The sequence below is a fragment of the Contarinia nasturtii genome, unplaced genomic scaffold (assembly GCF_009176525.2).
Source record: "Contarinia nasturtii isolate CC-2019 unplaced genomic scaffold, AAFC_CNas_1.1 Cnas_scaffold_1037, whole genome shotgun sequence".
In the NCBI taxonomy this organism is placed as follows: domain Eukaryota; kingdom Metazoa; phylum Arthropoda; class Insecta; order Diptera; family Cecidomyiidae; genus Contarinia; species Contarinia nasturtii.
The window spans coordinates 1,940,394-1,961,458 of NW_022198383.1; the positions used below are offsets into that span (position 1 = coordinate 1,940,394).

Below are 21,065 nucleotides of genomic sequence, written 5' to 3' on the forward strand. Positions count from 1 at the left end.
CATACAACTTCCACAGATTTTTCAGTGAAAATTAATGAATTTACACGAAAAAATGCCGTGAATTCTCTATTTTAACGGAAGTGCCAGCGAAAATGTTGGATATTGTCAACAGTGTATGAATTTGTCTTTTCTCTATGCGATGCAAATGAATGCCAAATACAGACAAAAAACGGGAAATACTCTGTATTCCATTCTCCTCTTCGTCGTTCCTTCACGCTTTGTGTGTGGCATTTTCATTTTTTACAAATGTAATAAGGGTACCGCACGACATAAGAGAGAGGGAGAGAATATAAGCGCACTATGGTATATGGAGTGTTGTGTTCTTCACTTTGGCAACATTTTGCGCCGATAAACGTGACTCGAATTGCACATTTCTCTTTTCACTTCATTTCCGCTGACTTTGCAAGAAAAAAATATTCAAATTTTAAATTCGTTTTCTTTTCGGTTTTTTTTTACTCTGGTTTGTTTGTAGCTGGTGTTGGCGAGAATGAGAAAACAATTACTGTTTGATTCGAGTCCATAATAGTAAAAATGGGTAGCCGCTATTGCCATTTTTTGACTAAGCAAAATCATTAAAACGAATGGTCGATTTGCTCCAAACACAGTTCAACTCAGCTGAAATAAATGAGAGATCAGAGAGTAAATGTTGTGTGACAATTAACCATTTGTTTGGATTTGGTACCGACGCTCTCTAACTTTCTTCTTTTTTTTGTTGAAACACTCGATTATGTAATCAACAATGCCAAAACTGGGCCAAATAGCCAATTTCGATATGGTAAAAGCTATATTGTCAAGCGAAAATAGAACTTTATGATACAATCTTTGCTATAAAATAATTTAATTTTTTTTTGCATAGAAAGTGAGAGAAAATTGCATACAAACGCTTTTACCATACGTAATCTCCTCAATTTTCTGACATCGTCGTATTCTCTATACTATAAAGGCAAAATGCTTACGTTATATTGTTTGATAGTATCTTTAGTGTTTTTGAGCTGCAACATCACAAGCGCGCATTCATGAAGCGCTCAGTCGTTTCTTCAGCATATTCTTTTAATATGCAGTCGCATAATGCACACATACTCTCACAAAAGCAGCAATATTCACAGAGTTTATTATCTTAAGAAGACGATTTTCTTTGCTTGGCGTCATTAGCATCAATTTTTATGGAAATATTACCAGGAATGATCGTACACTTGAGATTGCAAGCGCACTCGTTCATTCTCTCACCGAAATTGTGAATGCAATTTTTTCTATTAGATAATCGAAAATATTGCACCGTACACATTCAATCTGAATGGAATAAATTGAATCGATTTACTTTTTTGTGCAAGCGAGCGTGTGTGTGTGTCATTCTCATGGGATCACGTCAATTCCATCATTGCATTTAAGCAAGAAAGTACAAGACTCAATATTTGCGTACATTGCCGAAGCATTGAGGCTGAAAAATCAATTCCCATTGAGAAAATATTTGGTTATATTGCGCCGGTACAGATAAAGTTAATCTCGTCATCGATTTTCGTTCTTTTACATTGTGTGGGGCTACTTTGTTTTGAATACAAACTGAAAACGAGCAGATAAAACCAAAATTTCATTGGACTTTGTCAAAAATGGTATGTTGTGGAAGAAATCGAACCAACACATTCACTTGGACGATTTCGATAAGCTATTCGCTTGAGAAAAACCCGAAGCTCAACACCGAAAATCCCAAGCATTCTTTGTACGTTTGCGGAATATGCTCTTGATTTTTCTCCTTTTTGTTTTTGTTTTTGTTTCCTTTCGTGACCGCAAATTGTAACCGCAAAGAGAGGGAATATTTGTAGATGTATAGAATTTTAGATAGATAAAAGCCAAAAGCAAAAGTTTGTGAAAAGAATATTTTTAAAATAACCAAAAAAAAAAAACATAAAATTGGAACCGAATGAAACACCAAAAATACACTTGGATTAATTTCAAAAACCATTTTACGAAAAAGTTTCTATTGATTTGATATGGAAGAAAATGGAATGGGTTATATGGTGCGGCAAAAATAGAACATGAAAACCGGCCACAAGGAGCCAATTAGCAACGCTCGATTGTGTGTGTATACTTTTGTTTGTTTGTTCGTTCGTTCGTGCAGATGTAATTTCGAAACTGAAAGCCCAAAGTGACCAATAAAATAAATTGCTTCCCATTTGAAAGCACACAGAGACTATATGTTTTGAGAGCATTTAAAATGCCTCACTTGAAAATTTTATGGTTACATTTTCTCTATTTGTCGAAATTCAGTTGCCAACATTTCTTCTTCTTCCCATTATTCGCTGGCAAAATGACCAATTTCTCAAAATATCCCCAACGTTAATCAAATTTACAACCATGATGAAATCATTTGAAATTGATTCCACGCACACTCAGTCGGTAGGATAGACAATCTGTACGATAATGAAGTGGCCTGTTCCAAAACTTTTTAATGCACTTCAATGTGATTGAGTTCGAATAATTTTCTACAATTTCCGCAAAAATCAAATGGAATGCTACCTGGTATGATACAGTGGCGTACCGAAATTATGCCCAAACTGTCACACTGCTAGCGCCACGACGGAATTCAATGTAATCTACACTAAGTTGCCGCCAAATAGTGAAAAGAATTTGCTCAGTTGCAACCAACAGACTGGAACTCCATAGTTGTTCGTAGTGGTGCTAGCAGTGCTACAGTTTCGCATTTTATACAGTCTCTTATGGGGAATAATTTCGGTGTGTACAGTGGCATCCAACAGAAGCGAACATAGTTCCATACAATTGACGGGAAATCAAGCAATTAATTTTGTGGAAAAGACCATAATTCACTCACAGCTCTCGGTCTATCTATGAATGAAAAACGATGAATTTGAACTCAAACAAAGATCTTATCGACAATCGACAATTTTTAAATAAGGAAACTCAATTTTTGGAATGAATACACTTTTTCGAAATAGAACAGAAGAATACACTTGATGCGGATATTGAGTGCCAGTCGCACATAATATTACATTACTAGCGCTCGATTGTATTTGCATTTATACTAGATATACTACTGATTTACGACCAGTATTGCACCGGTACAAAAAATCGAGCCGGAGAGAAATAAATAGTCGTTCTCTATAAATTCGGACGAACCATAAAAAATAATATTGCTGAATGCAATTCGATGTATTGTCCACCGGTTCAAACAATTGATGTAGTTGAACAAGTGAAAACGATAAAATACCTTTGTTACAATGTCTCTTTTCGAAAGCGGAACATAGAAACGATTCAACTCTAAGAGTAATCGATCCAATCTGTGTGCTACAAAATATTCATTTTATTCTTTTATTCGAAGACATATCTTGCGCTATTGCTAGATTTCGACGTGAATGGCCAAAGAAATCAGAGACATTGGAAGATTCCACGCATTGAACGAGTGAAAAAAAAGTCCATATCTCAAATGAGAAGAAAATAAGATAATTGCAAATGATAATCACGTCTATTGCAATGCACTAACGATTTTTCTCGTCGCTTTGGTCGATGCTTGAGATTTCGTTGATATATGACATTGTTTAGCAGGTGTAAAAGTTTTTCAAATAAAGTATAATCCGAATGACGGTTGAAATATTTACAACATTTACCAACACCTTTTGAATATTCATTGTTGCTTGAGATGCGTCACTGCGATCCTTAATAAAGTTAAAAGCAAGCAATGGTTCAAAGCGATGCAATTTATCATATAGATCATACTGGAAAATGTTAAAAGTTCAACAAATTGCCAGCAACAACAAAACTGATTATCCTTTCATAATTTTTTTTTGCTACAAAATGTTTTCTTTGAGACTGGTTTTAGTATTTAAAAAAATGTGGTTGGTTCAATCGCGGAAAATCTTCTGGACGTAAAAGAGAATGTATTTAGCAATGAAACGCAAACGATTAATCTTCGTTGTACGTCGGACTTAGTCTCATTTAATATACTCAAGTTTTGCTTAAGAAAAGTTGAGCTTGTGCATAAGTTTCAAATGAAAAGTTCCATCGTTTTTCGTCTGTTTGCAAACCACAATATGCTACCGATCGATATCTGGAACCGTGTGGACTACTGAAAAACATACACACACAAAATAAAGCTGAGCGAACGTATTAAGCCGCAGTTCAAAGCAATTATAGTTGAAATGCATGAATGGTATAGTCATGTCGAGCATGTTTAAAAACCAATCAAATACTGCATTGTTGGCAATTCTCCCCTTACAAAATTATTATGAAACCGATAAATTCGATTTTAATGTCCAACATTAAATTAAGCGTCAGCATAAATTAACATTATAAACGGCGATAAATTTAATTAAAATCTGATTTATTTCGTTTGATCAAAATTCAGTCCAGAGTAAATTGTGTCACATTTCCAAACATCCGTGATACAAAATCATGCAATGCTATCAAATACCCGCGTGGAAGAAAAATAACTGACTGACTGGTTAGCTGAAATCGACTGAAATTGAATTTTGTTAACTGAAGTCGTCTACCCAGTCATCAACTATATAGTCAACTGCGATTGAAGTTGAATTAAGTTGTATTTTTCTCTACTAGAATTGACTGAAAAATCAGCCAAATCAACTTAAAACAACTTCAATCTCAGTTGGCTTTGGCCAAAAACGTCCCAAATTAGTTAACTGACTAGTCAGTCAGTAATTTTCCACAAGGGTAGAATAGTTTCTGCAAATGCAATAATATTTACAATCAAATTAATGACAATTTTAATTATTTGCCGCGAGTGGTTAGGCATGGAAGCATTGAATATCGTTACAGTTGTAAAAGGACCATTTAAAATTGCTAACATTCGAGTACATGAAATTTAAGTGCCTGTGAAACGAAGTTTCGGAACGAGTTCGGAACTGTCATTGTGAAAAATGTCGCGATTGTTTGTTTATTATTATGTGTCAGAAGACCATCCAAACCAATGTAAACAAATGGAAAATGACGCCCCCAATAATCAACATAGAACGCCCAAAAATAATTGCACCGATTTTAAAATAGTCATTTGATGTGACACTTAAACGTAAATCATACAAGAAATTCGTTGGCCATCTTAGATTTGAGGGACGAAATTATTGAAAATGCTATAGAAAGAGCGCAACAAAAGTAATATTGGGTGGATAATGCAATGATTATACTAATAATTGAGTTATGAATGCGATAAAACTGGCACAAGTGGCCATTTCTTCTTCTTCGCCATTTTTATATGCTTAAAGCATAATTCTTACTGTTCGAATAGAACATTGTTGCAACTTTTCCATTTTTCATTTAAAATGACAGGGAACGAAAATTGCGCATCTTGAAATAAATGTTTTTGTGCATCCTTCATCTTCGTACAGTCATTTCGACGGGCTTAATCTCTTGGATTATTTTCTCTCCATTATTTTGTCTTGGAAATGGGTAGCAACAAAAAAGAAATCAGTTAAAATAATGCCGTTTGCATTCACTGCCATATTTTTATGTGCACATTGTACTTAGGCGAGCATTCATATTGAATTTTTATGTCGGAGTTTTTCATGTGATGCGTGAAGCATTCAAAATTTCGTTTAATAAAGCATACTTGTTGTTGATGTTGACACACATGCATATTGCAAGAGAAACTGAAACACAGCGAAAGGCATCAGGAGAGACGGCATTGGCGTTCTATGAACCCAATTCTGATTTACGAGGAAATTGTTGAATTCACTATTTGACTGCCGCATAAATATTCTATGGGGCTGGCGAAAATAAGAATAATGCGCAGAATATGAATGATGCGAACAAAATAATGGTATATCCGTCGACGAAAAGATGTCTGAAAATCTCAATGACAGAATCTCATTCTTTGTTCAGTTCACCAATAACATTTTTATGTGCAAACCAGTGGAAGTGTATGTGAATGTGTGTGAATTTAATTTGTACATAAACTGCTTCTTCTAACAGAAGCAGCCAAAAACCTCTAACTATTATGCTCGCAGCAAATGAATATAACGATAACATTACCGAAAAGCCCTCGAAAGTCTGTAGCATCGCTCCGATGAATTTCTCCCTCGTGTTTCCTATTTCGAGGAACAAACAAACAAACATGTATGATAAAAAAAATGCAAAACATGATATATATAATAAAAAATATATGACAATGCGTTAACAAACCGTCAAGCAGAACAAAAGTCAAGCATAAATGACAAAAACTGTGAGAGTACTTTAATCATAGCCCACAAGCAAGCGATGAGAAAAAAAAAGAGATGAAAACAACGATTACATATTCAATAAAAAGAACCGTTGAAACGTTCGTTGTTTTTCATGTTATATCATTTTTCCCGGTTTTATATTCATCGTGGTTGTTGGTGCTGTTGTTTTCGCCACCACCGCCGTCTTCATTGTTGCTTTTTCTTGCTCTGTTTATTATCGCTGCCATTAATATCAGCGTATAAGTAATCATCCAAATATATTTAAGAGTGGTTCAGCTTTGTCTTTTTATGTGAACAATTTCGAATTGGGCCACAGTGTGTTCGCCACTGCTATACACTGGCATCAGTGCGGCGACAGCAGCACGATATTATTTTTCTTATCATATTGTTATATTATTCGAATGAACGAAACTTTACAAATACACTTGAACTGTGAAGAAAGCAGAAGTGGATTCCCTTTTATATGCTTCGAGCATCGGTTGTTTTGAACATTTTTTTCTCTCTCTCTTCATTTTGGATTCATCTGAACAGTTTGCCAAAAAGCTTCAAAACGACACAGAAAAAGTTCAACGCTTTTTCGAATGTGTACTTCGCAACAAATAACCAGACTTCAATGACAGAAAAAATTCATTCGAAACGATTCGCCATTTCTCTTTCGAAATCTTTTTCCTTGCGGTGGCAACACATTGATTTCACTTCTTTATTTTCAAATCGATATCATTCAACTTTGATTTTTTTTGCACAGCATTTTTACATTAGCAAACACGATTCTTTGGTATTTATTTTCGATATTTCCATGCAAAAATATTTACCAAGCGATTTTGGCTCCGAGATTGAACTTTCTGTTTGACTTTTGGTTCATGTTATTTTCATATATATATTTTTTTTCTTTTTGCAAATATTAAACGATTTGTGTGCGTATGATATGATTGAAATAAAGAAATGTTGAAGTTTTTTTCACCCCATAACGTCAGATTAATTCGAGAAAAGATGGATTTGCCAACAAAGAAAAAAATCATGGCCAATGATGATCACAAAGATCCATTTATTTTTATTGATTTCAACAAAAACTTTCACTTTTATCACAACGACCCTCCAGTTGAGTCAAGAATTTAAGGAATCAAGACATTTGACCGTTAACGTAAATAAACGGACTATAAAAACAACAAATGCAGCATTTAGAGCGTGTCAAAGTGAAAAGTTTCGTCTCCTTGTTGAACTCTGCTACTTTCATCAGCCGAATTTTAAATTGAATACATGCCAAGATTATTACTGTATACATCAGTCGCTTCTTTTGTTGCACATTGGTTTATAAATATTTCCTTCGGGTTGAAGTGGCTTGAAAGTGGGGAGAATGTCGCTTTAATATTGAATGTAGTCTACATTAGCACTTTGAAATTGAACTCGAGTCATTCGCACTTTTCTTACTTCCTTATATACATTTTCAAGCCAATCGAAGATGGCGCACAGCGTTCACACGACAAAGAATGAGAAAATGTAAAGTTTATTGTTTCCATTAGGATTTATTACGGTAGATTAACAACTTTATTGAAATGAGACATTTGAGCGATGAGCGCATCGAAAATTAAATTCCAAGCATGCTACAAGTGAAGTCAACGATGACGCAAACGAGAAGAAAGAAGGAAAAAATGACGAATCATTAAAAACATCATTCGACATTTGTAAATTGGAATCGCATGGTTTTTAATGCCGTCCATGTTGAACGGTTGCACTGAGCGGCACTGAGCTCCATGCGAAGTATTCTGATTTTAAATGGAAAATTTAACTATTCATTGAAAATGTGCGGAATGTTTTCATGAACGCTTTTTAATCGCGATGAGAGAAAAGAGCCATTAAAATGTCTTACGAAACCAAGATAATGAATTAGGTATTAAATATTTACGATTCGCGTACTTTGCCAATTTTCATTTGCCAAAAATGAATTAAATTCGTGCGGGATAATCGGCAGCATATTTGGTTCGATTAGCAAAAATTAATAATTATTTTAATGACTTCCTTTAGGATTCGTTCGGCGTACACATTCAAAAAATTCCGAACGGAACTGCGTGAAAATGAATTGAATAAATACCATCCATGCAATCACATTCAAGCACACATTTCCAAATGGAAAAGAGTCCATACAAAATGAAATGAAAGTTGTTAAAACGAGAGCTCAACAATATTTACAGCAAAAACTTGGTTTAATTAGAAAAACTAAAAAAAAAACGAGTTCTCTCGGTAAAAACTATTGAAAACCGAACGTTGTACAAAATTTTTAAATGATTGGAGAGGCGAACACTTAACATTTGTACATATATACAAAATTAAAATTCATTTCAAACCACACAACCATATATCCACGAACATCGAACGTGATTTGAAACCGAACGGAATCCGATACGAGGAACGAAAACTAAGTAGAATGTCGGTCGAAGAGTCAGATGCACCGCAATACATTGTAACCGCTCCGGGCGAGGAGAATAATGATGAAGACGATGATAAATCATCGACGACGACTACAACATCCACCGCAACGGCCAAATCGACAGCAACTGCCGTAAATGTCAAGATAAATAAAACTCATAATACGCGTAGCCAAAGTTTGCAATCGTCCACCACAACAATTTCGGCAGGTGGGGCTGGCGGAGGTGGAATCGATCAACAACTGAATTCAAATGCAACATCGTTGCTGCAACAGCTCAAAGCACAGTCCAGCATAAATATTGTGACAGAGAAGCACGTGCAAAAATTTTCAAGTAGTCAAACAACAACAGCAACCACGACGAGCAGTAGTTCGACATCGGCAACGGGTACAAAAAGTAAATTCACCAGCTTTTTACAGCATCCGGATACTTCAGCAATGTCACACGGTGCAACATTTTTAACAGCACAACAAAAGCATGTTCGTCAATTTGTGCGCTCAACATCGGCACATTCATCGACCGATAGCGCTGCTGGGGGCATTTCCATTTCGGGCAAAGCTGAAAAATGCATGCGAAGCACATCACAACAAATTGACGATGATCATCATAGCTTTTCCACCGAATATACAAACAAGGGATTACAACAATCGGCTGCCATTCTCATATCAAAATCAGCCGAAACCATCGAAGGTTTTCGCTCGAGCTCATCAACATCGGGCAGTATGCGTACACAACTTACATTGTCCGGCGGATTCTTAGCACCACCAAATCGAAAACTTACCATTTTGAGTCCGGTTCATGCACCGCCCGGTTTGCAAGAACTACTCAAAAAGCATCGATCTCCGCTATCACCACGCATTAGCTTTCCAGGCACCGATACCGAACTATTTCCGTAAGTTTGCATATTTTATTCATTCAATAGATACCACCTACGTCGGTCGAATCGCAAAATAATATCCTTTAATTTTCATTTTAATGCTCAAGATTTGCCACAAAATTTACACATTTTCGACATTTATTTGGGTTTTAGTTTTTGGAACACTCTTATTCTCACTATTAATTATGCATAAAATGTTTCGTTTTTGCCCTCAAATGTGCTCAAATGTACATTGACTTATAGGACCAGTTCTCGCTTTTGGGAGCGTGCCATCGATGTTGAACCGACTCAACTTGTGTGTATTTTTCACATGGCATTTGGCAACAAAACAAATCACATAGCAACATATACTCTAGTTTCAATTAATTAGAAAGTATAGACAACGCATTCAACATACGTACATACATTTCGATAAGATTTCCGTTTCACTGAGCGCGTACATGACATGGAAAACCGTAATTGCAATCGATGGCCTGGTACAAATTAAATTGTGTATGCCTAGGCTGTCATGCTCATCACGCTTGCACCCCCATCATTATTTTCGCATGACTGCAAATATCGGTCTCACAGTCGCAATGAATTAAATCGCCCGATTTTTGACGAGTGAATTAATTGAGTTCGAATAAAAAAAAGGAGAATATTCAATATGAATTAAAAGCAACGCACAAGAATTGAGCTAGCAATTGTTTTGTTTTCCAATCAAGTTATTTGAGTTATTAATAGACGTGTAATTAATTAAGATGCAAGAGGCACAATGCGTCAATTCCGATTTTCGATGAAATGTTCAACGATCGAACACTTCATTAACTTACAAACATTAAAGCCAAACTAATCACTTCACATTTAATTCAACCACAACAATTCGATGTGGCAACATGAATATTCAACGACATCAACCCACTCTCTTCCAATTCTTGTTTTACATAAATGCTTTAGATTCACAATTTCTCATCATCGCCTGGAATTTCAATTTTTTTAATCGTCATTTACACAAAATTCAAAAGGTAAATCAAGTAAATACGTGTCCAAAACAGATGTTGGCATTTGGCTGTGGGCTTTTCTTTTTTCTTCCTCCCTTCCAAATCGAACATTTATCAAAATTCTATATATAATATGCACGATTCTAATCAAGCCAATTCTTTGTCAGTGATTAAAATAAATTCAGCACACAACATTTCCAAAGAAAATTGGGGTAACTTTTGGGAGTTTTTTTTTTTCTTTTCAATAAAATCCGGAAATCCAATCGAACATAATAGAAACCATCAATTTTTTGAAATGTTTCTCTTTTTTCGTGTTATTTCGTTTCGATTGGGGCGAAATACGGCATAAGGTATACATATTTTTGTCACGCATCGAAATGGTATGCTAACAGCTCTTTTCTGTGATTGGAAAAATGGCATAGAGAAAACAACCTTTCAGAATTGTCAAAATCACACAAAATTGAATTTAAGGTCAAATTCCTTCGCATATGCCGTTGCTAACAAGCGCACATTTTTACGATACAAAAGGGGACATCAATCGTAGAGCATTTCGAGGAGAAATGGATTAAAATTGACTTAAACGAATCTATTGCATATAGTCCAAGTGAATAAAATACACTGTTTGCCATACTATCCCAAAATCAATATGTTTCAATTAGATAAACACATTTGTTTGACATGTAATAGCTCAAAATTGCTGACTGTGACAAACCAAATAGTTGATACTTCAACAAAATCCATAATATTTACACTCAAGCTTGCGTAAGCACGAATAAAAGGACACAAACGATCCCGTTTGTGAAATGTATGAGTGCAAAGTGTAAATGTCATGTCCTTAAAAAGGAAAACAGTTTTCAAACATCTCCGCGAACAAAGTTAAAAACGCGCAATGACTGTGAATTTTGTGTGAAAGAGAATAGCAGCAATAATGTCCAGATTGTAAATTTGTTTGGTTTCGAGCTGATTTGCATCAGCAGCTGAATGTAACGGCATTTGGTTGATTGAAATTCCCAAGGCCAACTTAAAGGGCAGTTTGTGATTGGCAAACGATGAATGAAACAGTATATTTTGATATTGTGAAAGTTTTCATGTTTGTTTGTTTTCGATTTGTTCGCGAATAACAAATATTTTGCTATTGAACGCAAATGGCAACGGAATCTGATAAAGTTTGTTCGTTTCGTTCGCTCTTCGAAAAATCAAAGACTCCATTCCATTCCATATTGGAATATGCGATATGTATCGCTCGAAATGGCACATATCAAACAATGCGATATCCCAGAAATGTGCGGAACATAATTTATTTAAATCACCCCTTTTTATTCGAAATCGCGCGCATTCAGCATTGCCATTCGGGAGCGAAAATGACGAGGCAAGCACAAAATTGATTTTTTTTTCACTCTTCACAAAAAAACAGATAAATAAAAGTGAAGTTTTTTGCTTATGCACTATTGCCATAGTTTACCTTTGGTGTTTTCCTCACCAGAAGTTCTATTATAAAACAAACTAATTCGCTGAAGGAGAAAATGCAAAGTTTTTTACAAGTTTAATTATTCTGTGAAGTGTTAAGACGATTGTCCGATAATTTCTTTTATTCATATTAATCTCTTCGTTTGCTTTAATCGCTCCTGTTGAGCGATGGAATAATACAATCGCAACTGAACTTTGAAATTACAACTCTAAGCTTGCATACACAATGGTACATTTATTGATTTGAAAATCTCTTAAAAACTTTCTGTTACGCGATCTCGCACATACAAAACAGATTCGACAACCAACAATTCCCAAATGGTAATTCAACCCTCGCCATTGCACGCCGTGGGTGTTCTCTCTTTTCCATTACCAACTTTTCGAACGCAAAAAAAATTCATTGGTTCAGATATTGTTTTTTTTTTTTTCACTTCCCGCATCAACTGTTCTTTCGCCAAAATGCCAAATGTCAAAAAAGGTTAATGATGATGGACGATTGCGTGCACTTTTTTCTCATTATCAAACAATTTTCATTTTATTACCATCCATTTACGATTATGTTTTCTTTAATCAAAATGCAGTCGAATGCATTAAATCACTTTGGTAACCTTTTGCTGTATGTTTTTTTTTATTCAAACCCAATTCAGACTACATTTCACTCTTTGTGTGCAAGAGTTTACTCAAACTAATCGATTATGTAAAAACTTGGAATGAAAACAGTGCCACTGCATGAAACAATGTATATATTTTCAAGTTTCTAGTTGGAAAGTTTTTGATATGAAAAAGTGGTAAATCATGCATACAATGTGAGCGATTTTCTGTTGGCTTTATTTGGCCAAGAAGTCAAGTCCTTATAATAGCTTATAAACATAAATACTCAAGCCAAATCTCTGGAAAATAAAGGTGTACATATTCACTTGTTGTTATTTTACGTTAATCATGTCACGACCCAAGCAACCTGCAAACGAAACAAGAGAAATCTCCAAACGTTAGCAATTGTTATTACAACTATAATCCCTGGAATGGATGGAAAAATCAAGTGTCAAAAGTTATCAGTGTTGAAGCGAAGAAAAGGAAAGCGAAAAAAAGAAACCCCGGAAGATAGACAGTGTGATAGACGTAGTAATATAATCCTTTTCCCAAGTGAAAAAGGCCTTTTTCAATTCGCAATGTTAAAAGCCATGTTTACTTGAGTGCCATGGTACGACTCCGAAAAGTTTTGTTCCCTGTTCTTCATCCAATTTTTTCAAATCTTCGAAAGTAATTATCTTTATTTTTGTTTCGATGGAGCGGCTTTTGGTAAATCCATTGCGGAAATAAAGTCGTGCTCTTCGGATAACAATAATTCACTTTCGAAAATATTTTGGTTTAGCTTGTGGATTTTTTTTTCTTCCCCAATCCAAGATTACAATTAGCGATGAACATAAAAATTGTTATATCTTTTTTTCGGCATTGTTATGACGTGACAGAAGGGAAAAAAAATGGTGTACGGTATTCGCTGGAAGGAACGAAGAGCACGCGAAGGAAAGACTGTCGCATATAATTCCATTAAAGTGTCGCCTATGTAGAAGAGAACGGCTTGTTACCCCATTTTTTCCTTATGGTCTGGAACTCATCATCTGATTTATAAATAAGCAATGGCAAATGGTTTATGTTGCCTAAAATCGGGCGCTTTGTATAATTAATGAATTTCCGTGTATCATTCCGTGACAATGGAATTCACTTGCAGTCGTATCATGTTTCATCTATTTACACTCAGCAAAGCAATGAAATGTTACTCGGTGTATTAAACGAAACACAGACAAACCCGGTTTGAGAATGGAATCATCACCTACGGTTACGATTGAAATAATTGTACATCAAGTACTGTGGATTTTCCAAACATGGTTTTGAATAAGCATAAGCACATGATTTCCTCATTCGTCATTTTATATTCTGCTACATTTCCGTACGTTTTTATCAAGTCGATTTTCATCATACGGAATGCTCTAATTTTCTCTTCCTCTGTCTCTCACTTTCAAAAATGAGTCATTTCTTTTTTTCATTCAGGCGAATCATTTGTTTTTCCATTACGGTAGGTAAATCGAAAGCGTACATAATGCATTCGCACTAGAAAATGGCTTGAGTCTTTTGAGCTATGAATTAACCATAAATTTTCTTTTGTACGAATTGCACAGAGGAAAACAAATGAATCTCTGTGTGTGTCTCTTTAGAATCAACACTTAACGATGAATGAAAATTGTTGGCATAAAAAAGAACGGTAAAATACACTTTGTGTGTGTTTTTACTGCAAAATTACTGTTGGTGTTGCCTGTCGTGCTTACACAAAGATTTATAACTGAACAAATGTTCCCATTAAACGGGACACGATCGTTGATATTCTTCAATCCGTGTGTACACGTATACAGCATTTGAAAAGGGAAAGCGATTCATATAAATGATTTTCATACTTGCCCCGTTCTCATTGATTTATTTTGCGGGCAATTTCAGTTTTAATGGGCTCAGAGTCCACATTACGAATCGTTCACAATAATCAGTAATTGGCGAACAGCTGACAGAGGCCAATCAAATTTAACGCATGACCTCGATTCAAATAGATAATTATATCATTTCAAACGTATAATGAATTGATATTCATTGTTTTCGTGTCACATGACTCTGAAGCACGTTTGCACCCTCCCAAAGTTCATACGATCTAATGAGTTTATTTTTCGGTCCGCTCACTTGACATTTTGGGCGCCCAACATTTTACGACCAATTCTGATAGGAATGTGTACATTTAAAGACACCGAACACTTTGAAATAGCAGAAGGCGGTTTGGGGGAACATTTCCATTGCGAAGAAGAAAGCGAAAAAAAGGAAATGGAAACGCATCCAGTTTTCATTATACGATGAATAAATAATAAAATTCAAAGATTTACAATAAGATACTCATGTGCATGGCAACATGGAAATGTTGAAAAGGTATTCAATTCATAAGCTCATCTGAAATTAATAATGCTATCTATACGAAGAGATCCGTGTTGAGAATACGTGTTTTCATTCACCTGTATGCAACGAACGTCGCCGTTTTTAATGACATAATCACGGTTCGAAAGCAATCAAGCGAAAATGGTTTCTCTTTTCCGCGTTCATGCCAAAAATTCACGGAGAAAAGAATTCGTGCTCAACATCTACTCGAGCCAATGAAACTTACTTTTTTCTCTATTGAATCCGATTCTTGTGTTGAAATTTTCATTTCGTTCACGGACGAACTGTTTTTATGGAAATTATCCGTTGGATCTTTTTTACATTTCCGAAAAAAATTCATTTGAATTGATAAAGTTGATATCTCATTGGATGACAGTCGCTATAAGCTAAAAACACAACCAAATGTTTTCTCAAGCTTGAAAATCAACCAACAACACACTGCACTTGATTCTATGTTCCTTCGTTGTTGGCCCCACGATTTTGTTTTTCCGCTTTTTCATTTGCTGAAAAACGGTACTACGAATAAAAGAACAGGCTCCCGATCGGATTGAAGATGAATTGAATTAGGTCAACGTAGCCATGTGGACTGGACATTTTCGAGTGATTCAGTACCATTTAATTTCTTTTAATCGCTTTAAACTCAGGACAGTAAATCTGTTACATTTTCGAAATTCAATCGAGGCAACGCCAGTTAACGCAATTTTACTGGAAAATAATCAACACAGTAAACACGACAAGAGAAACATTTATTGAATCATCTGAAGTGGATTAAAAATATCTTCGGTTCATCATTTTTATCTGCAAAACATGATAAATAATGATATTTTTCTACATCGAGTATACAAAAAGTGAAACAGTTCTATCTTGATTGCAAAAAATTTCGAGTATATTTCATCTTGTTTTCAAAAGTAAATCCATTGAGAAAAAGTAAATTATCGCTGTTTATGGCAAATAAAAACTTACTGCACAACGGTACATTTGGCGATGAGAGTTGTTTGTACTTCTTTAAGTTGTACATTATTCGTGTGTCAACTTACATATATCTCTTGTTGGTAATAATCCGATGATATTTATGACATCATCCAGTTGTGAATGCACTCACACACAACACATTGACACCAAACATAGTCGTTTTGATTTTGAATCTTGTGCACTTTCTCGTCATTTCTCTCTCTCTCTCTCTCTCTCTGTCTTCCTCACGTGACTTCTCACATTCACTCTCTTTCTTTCACACACACAATTTCTCTCTGATTGTACAACTATCGCTGATTTGTGCTGTCACCATACGATATCGTCTTAACGCATCGCAGTCGTTTGTTCTCATTCGAAAATGTGATATGTGTCGTTTTTATTATTCTCTGAATGGAAAAGTCGACGATGCTGATAACAAGATTGTTGAAGTACAAAGTGTGAAAATATGCGAATGATTTCGTTTGCTTCTGAAAAAACTTCGATGTCTTTGTTCAATATATGTATATACTTCTGGTGCCCTCTGTATTTCCGACCTTTCTCTTTGCCCCTTCAATCTTTATCTCTGTCTTTTTTTTCCAATGGAAGTGAAGAAAATCTTCCTCCTCCTTAATTTTCGCATATGTTATCTCTTCCATTCAAAAGCATCAACTAGCCAAGCCTTTGTGACCAACCGTTTCTGCAACTGACCAAACGAACCTTCGATGTATAGCGCAAATACATATCAAAGTGAAAAAGCGCCCATCAGTGCTGTATAGCTTTAACAGCCATGAAAAAAGGACAAAAACAACACCATCGTTGCTTGCTTTTGTTTCTTCGTCTTGTTCGTTGAAAGGGAATTTAATGACGTGTGCTTGTTATTGATTCTACTATTCACTTCACTCTCTGTTTCGACTGAAAAAACATCAGGTGTATGGACTTGGAAGTTCTGCGTACTACGTATTGATTTTCTCTCTAATAGCATAGTGAACGGAACTTTTGTGGCTGTAGCGAGCACATCTTGTGTTCATAATATAATTATTGTATATGTACCATGCGTGAATCTACGAATCGTAGTGCCTCTCTCAAAATGATTATCTGCTGTTTCTCTTGATAATTAATGTTTTGTTTTAGTTTTCCATTTATTTGTGTCGGTAACTTTCCTCGTTACCTAATGCATTTAATTACAATTTGTTTCACATGTAAAAAGTTGAAAATTGTTTGATTATAACCGTAATCGTGTCTTCATTACTACACAAACCAAAATGGAAACTTTTAAGTTTCATCGATGAAAAAAAAGCGAATAAGAAAATATCGTTCGTTAAAACCATAATAAATTTTTGCGGTACTTTGATCGCCCGAACCGAATTCTCTCATCCAATTAACCTTGACACGTTTCTTTCATGGCTCACTGACTGGCATGAATCGTTTATGAATGGATCAGAAAAGTGGCAGTTGCCTCTTATACTCGCCTTTCATTTTATCAAAGAGCTGGGCGGGGAAGGTTTAAATGTATAATTACTTTTCACACCATTTGTTTTTATTTGAATTCAATTGATTTTATTTACTCGAAGCGAAATGGGAAAATTGTCATATCGAACGACCAAATGGAATGTAAATAAATATGTAAATGTTTGCTGACGAAGAGTGTCATGCACATATTTTGAACATCATTTTTTACGCGTTTGCAATGCAAACAACGGCATGGAAAATATATTACACAAAATGTTGACTTAATTATCTGCTCATTTTGTATATCAAATCGAAAGGACGATGAGCTTTTAAAGCTGCTGCGCAAAACGGAGCAAATCCTTAAGCGAACACAAAAACACTGGATTTTCATCTTGTTAATTCTCTGTGACAATTTAATTTTATTTTCGGTTGATTGAATTTGATACAAAACCATCGACTTCATCAGTGTTCATCGGGCCAGTAACGTGCCCGATGCACTGAAATGGAATAAATTAATATGTGAATTTATTTTGTTAACAACAGCCATGGCTGTATCCATTTTCATTTTAATTTCATCGAACAAAAAAGAAAAACAGTTACACAATGAATTTTTATATCCTTTGTACATCGATTCTATATTACTGTGAATTGCGATGTACCAGACTGTGAAATTCCAATGAAATGTAACACGTGCAAATGTATGATGAATTGTCAATCAGAAAGAGCAATTGTCCAATATGGAAATTCACTTGAAATGCAAATTGAGTAGGAAATTCAAATTCCGGTTCGAATTACCACATCGTCTGTCCAATAAAATTGTCTGTATCATTAATCAATGCCAATCGAAGGCACTGCGACAATAATAAGTCTCTATTTTGGTTAAAATGAAAAATATCCTTTGCTGAGTTAGTGACGTTTGGCTTTATTTTATCGAAAATGTGAAAATTGTCTAAATGACGTCATCATCGTTGAACGACGGCGAGCGCCTGAATGTGAAATATGTCAATATTTTTAGTAGCGTAAAAATGAAACAATTTTTCATTTATTGGTGACAGCTGAATTATGGTTGAACGTACATATCCCCACAAAAGATGTAAAACAGAAAATCAATATATTGACTACAAAACCGTATATATTGACTACAAACCCAAGAGAGAGAGAGAGAAAGAGAGAGAAATCGCCACGAGACTTTTTTCCGGGATTTTGAATACACAAATAGATGGTGTCGATACCTTTTCTATTGCTTTCAAAAACCAAACAACTACTTAAGCCAATTCGGTCTATTGTTACGAGACTTTCACGGCATTGTTGGCAAATCGTCTGTATTTATTGAAAGAGATTCTTCAGAAAATTGAAGAGTGCCATTTTAGTTGTATAAGAGACCTTCTTTGCAGAGGGCTCTTTTAAATCGTAGTTTCTGTTCATTCTCAAGCCAGCCATTTTTCAAAAGAAATCAGCAAAATTGAACAGGTTGTATCGGTATAAAGCATATCTATATAAATAGAATGTCATGAGCAATATATCGAAGGTTTGACGCACGAAATACGATAGAAAGCGTTTTAGTATTATTAATTTACCTGCAATCTGGTATAAATCTAAATGTGCCATAAACGTCACATCGAACAAAGGAATTAAGCGGAACTCTAACAAAACTTTGTTACTTTGATGAAATTTGTTAAACTCATGTTCAAAGCATAAGCGCTTATTTGGACTCACAATGGATGTTGTCTTTGTCTTGAAGCGATACATGACTTTGCTATTTGAAACAAAAATTACCGTGAAAATATTCTCCTTCGGGGTGCTTGAATATTTCAAACATGGAAAAAGAAATACAGTGCGTCACATGCGCATTGGCAGAGTCAAAATAAGAAGATTGGCCGATGGATTTCGGCACTATTTGGCTCAATCTATTGATATTATCATGTTAAAAGGCTTCGGGTTTGTGACAGGAAGCTCCCACAATTTTCACTGACTGTTTTAGAATTCAATGGCTTTACATCTTTTATGCATGGTTTGATGGTGCAAAATTTGAATATAAATCTTCTTCCAATCCTTCAGAAGGCTGTTAAATTTTCTTATTTGAATTGTTTTCGAAAGAATTTTTGTACAGCAGCAATCGAAGAAGCAATGCAATAGTAAACTGTATTGAAGAGTGAATAAGCGATTTTCGAAATGTACGTCAAACCGTAAATAGTTTGCATAAATAAAATCCACAAAATCCGTATTGAACTGTATGTCTGTGTGTGTGCGGGTGACCTTGTGATCTTGTTTCAGTAAACAAGAGCAGAATGCAAATATTAAGCATGCGGATTTTCTGTGTACCAAAACTGAATTACCATCTCATTTTGCGGCATGGGCTTGTTATTTCGATGATATGCTTTGCTTACGTGCATTGTGATACACTTTATGCTAGTTGTGAGAAATTCTGAGAATACGGAGATTGAAATGCAGCTGTTTGTTTCACATGCGAAAACAAATATTCGACGTATGCCACCGAAACATACACAACAATTTCCTGTGCACATAGTTTCACAGTTGTTTTTACTTTTGGCAGTAGAGAAATGCCGAATAAAGAATATTGCCTGCTGGCGTTTTTCCATTTATATTGCGACTCTTATACATACTTAACATAGCCCAAATAAAATACATCGTCGCATCATGGAAAGAATGGAAAGAATATGGACCTTATGCGAGTCGAACTATTAAATAAACGAGCAAAAAAAATACGCATTGCCACAGCGAATGATAAATGGTGAAATTCGATTCACAATTTAAATCGACAACTGATGTCTCCATTGTTGATGCATCTACATGGTTTATTTCGAAACGGTCGGCCAAAATCTACAACTCCATTTTTAAATAGAGCGAATAATCGAAATTATCATTTTTGGCCATTCATGAGACTAGGGGGTAGACACGTGGAATAGGATTAGACTTTTTAGTGTAAAAATTCGAGAAATTAAAGTGGAATAGAGAATTCAGTAGCTGGATTCACTAATCCCGTGTATGGAATAGCGAAAATGGGTCAATTCAAAGTTTTTGTAATCGATAGTACAGAATTTGATAAAAGCATTGAACTTGTTTTGAGATAGTAATTTGTTCTTTTTTGAAATATATTTTTTAGTTCAAAAGTCGATTACAAATTTACAAAACAATAAATACACTTTCTCAAAATTTTATTGATGAAATAAATAATTTTAATTATCAATAACACAATGTCATACTCCAGTATCGATAAATAAGTTTTCAACAAAGTGAATAGCGGCGAAATGTGACATCACATTTGACAATGAAATGACGGATTGGTGGAATAGTAGGATTAGTGTTTTTATATTGGAATCATGGTTTAATCGTTTGTGTCTCCCCCCTAGTCATGAGATGAGAAAAGCTCGCTTTTCACTAAAATGTGACAATACACTATTAATAAATCAGCGCATATTTACTGGATCGGAATCATCGATTATTCAGCATGCACACTCTGTGGGAGACCAAATACAAATCCACACGCACATTAGCCAATGTGAAAAAATACACGATGTACACGCACCAATGTATCTAAAACAGAAACATTGACCAAGCTATTGGGGAGTGAGAAATATGCAAAAACTCTCTCTATTTTTAGAGGATTAGATCAACATCAAATAGAGACAAATCCATCAGCGCACGTTCTGCATACATACAATTAGTATTTCAGCAAGCGTTCGCTTTGATCAATTCCTTTTTTTTTCATTGTTTTATCACATTTTTCGTTCTGCTTTCCAGTCTT

General features: G+C 35.1%; 1 protein-coding gene across 6 annotated transcripts in view; it reads left to right on the plus strand.

The window, feature by feature from the left end:
* LOC116344200 (cAMP-specific 3',5'-cyclic phosphodiesterase) overlaps positions 1–21,065 on the plus strand; it is a 142,305-nt gene that overhangs the window by 56,474 nt on the left and 64,766 nt on the right. For 5 of the 6 annotated variants that reach the window (XM_031772636.1, XM_031772637.1, XM_031772639.1 and 2 more), the window contains exon 2: positions 8,205–9,497. The exons of the other annotated variant lie outside the window; for it this stretch is intronic. In XM_031772636.1, coding sequence (XP_031628496.1) covers positions 8,605–9,497 — 893 coding nt within the window. In that variant the 5' untranslated portion in view covers positions 8,205–8,604. The remainder of the gene's footprint in view (positions 1–8,204; positions 9,498–21,065) is intronic. 6 annotated transcript variants of the gene reach the window in all.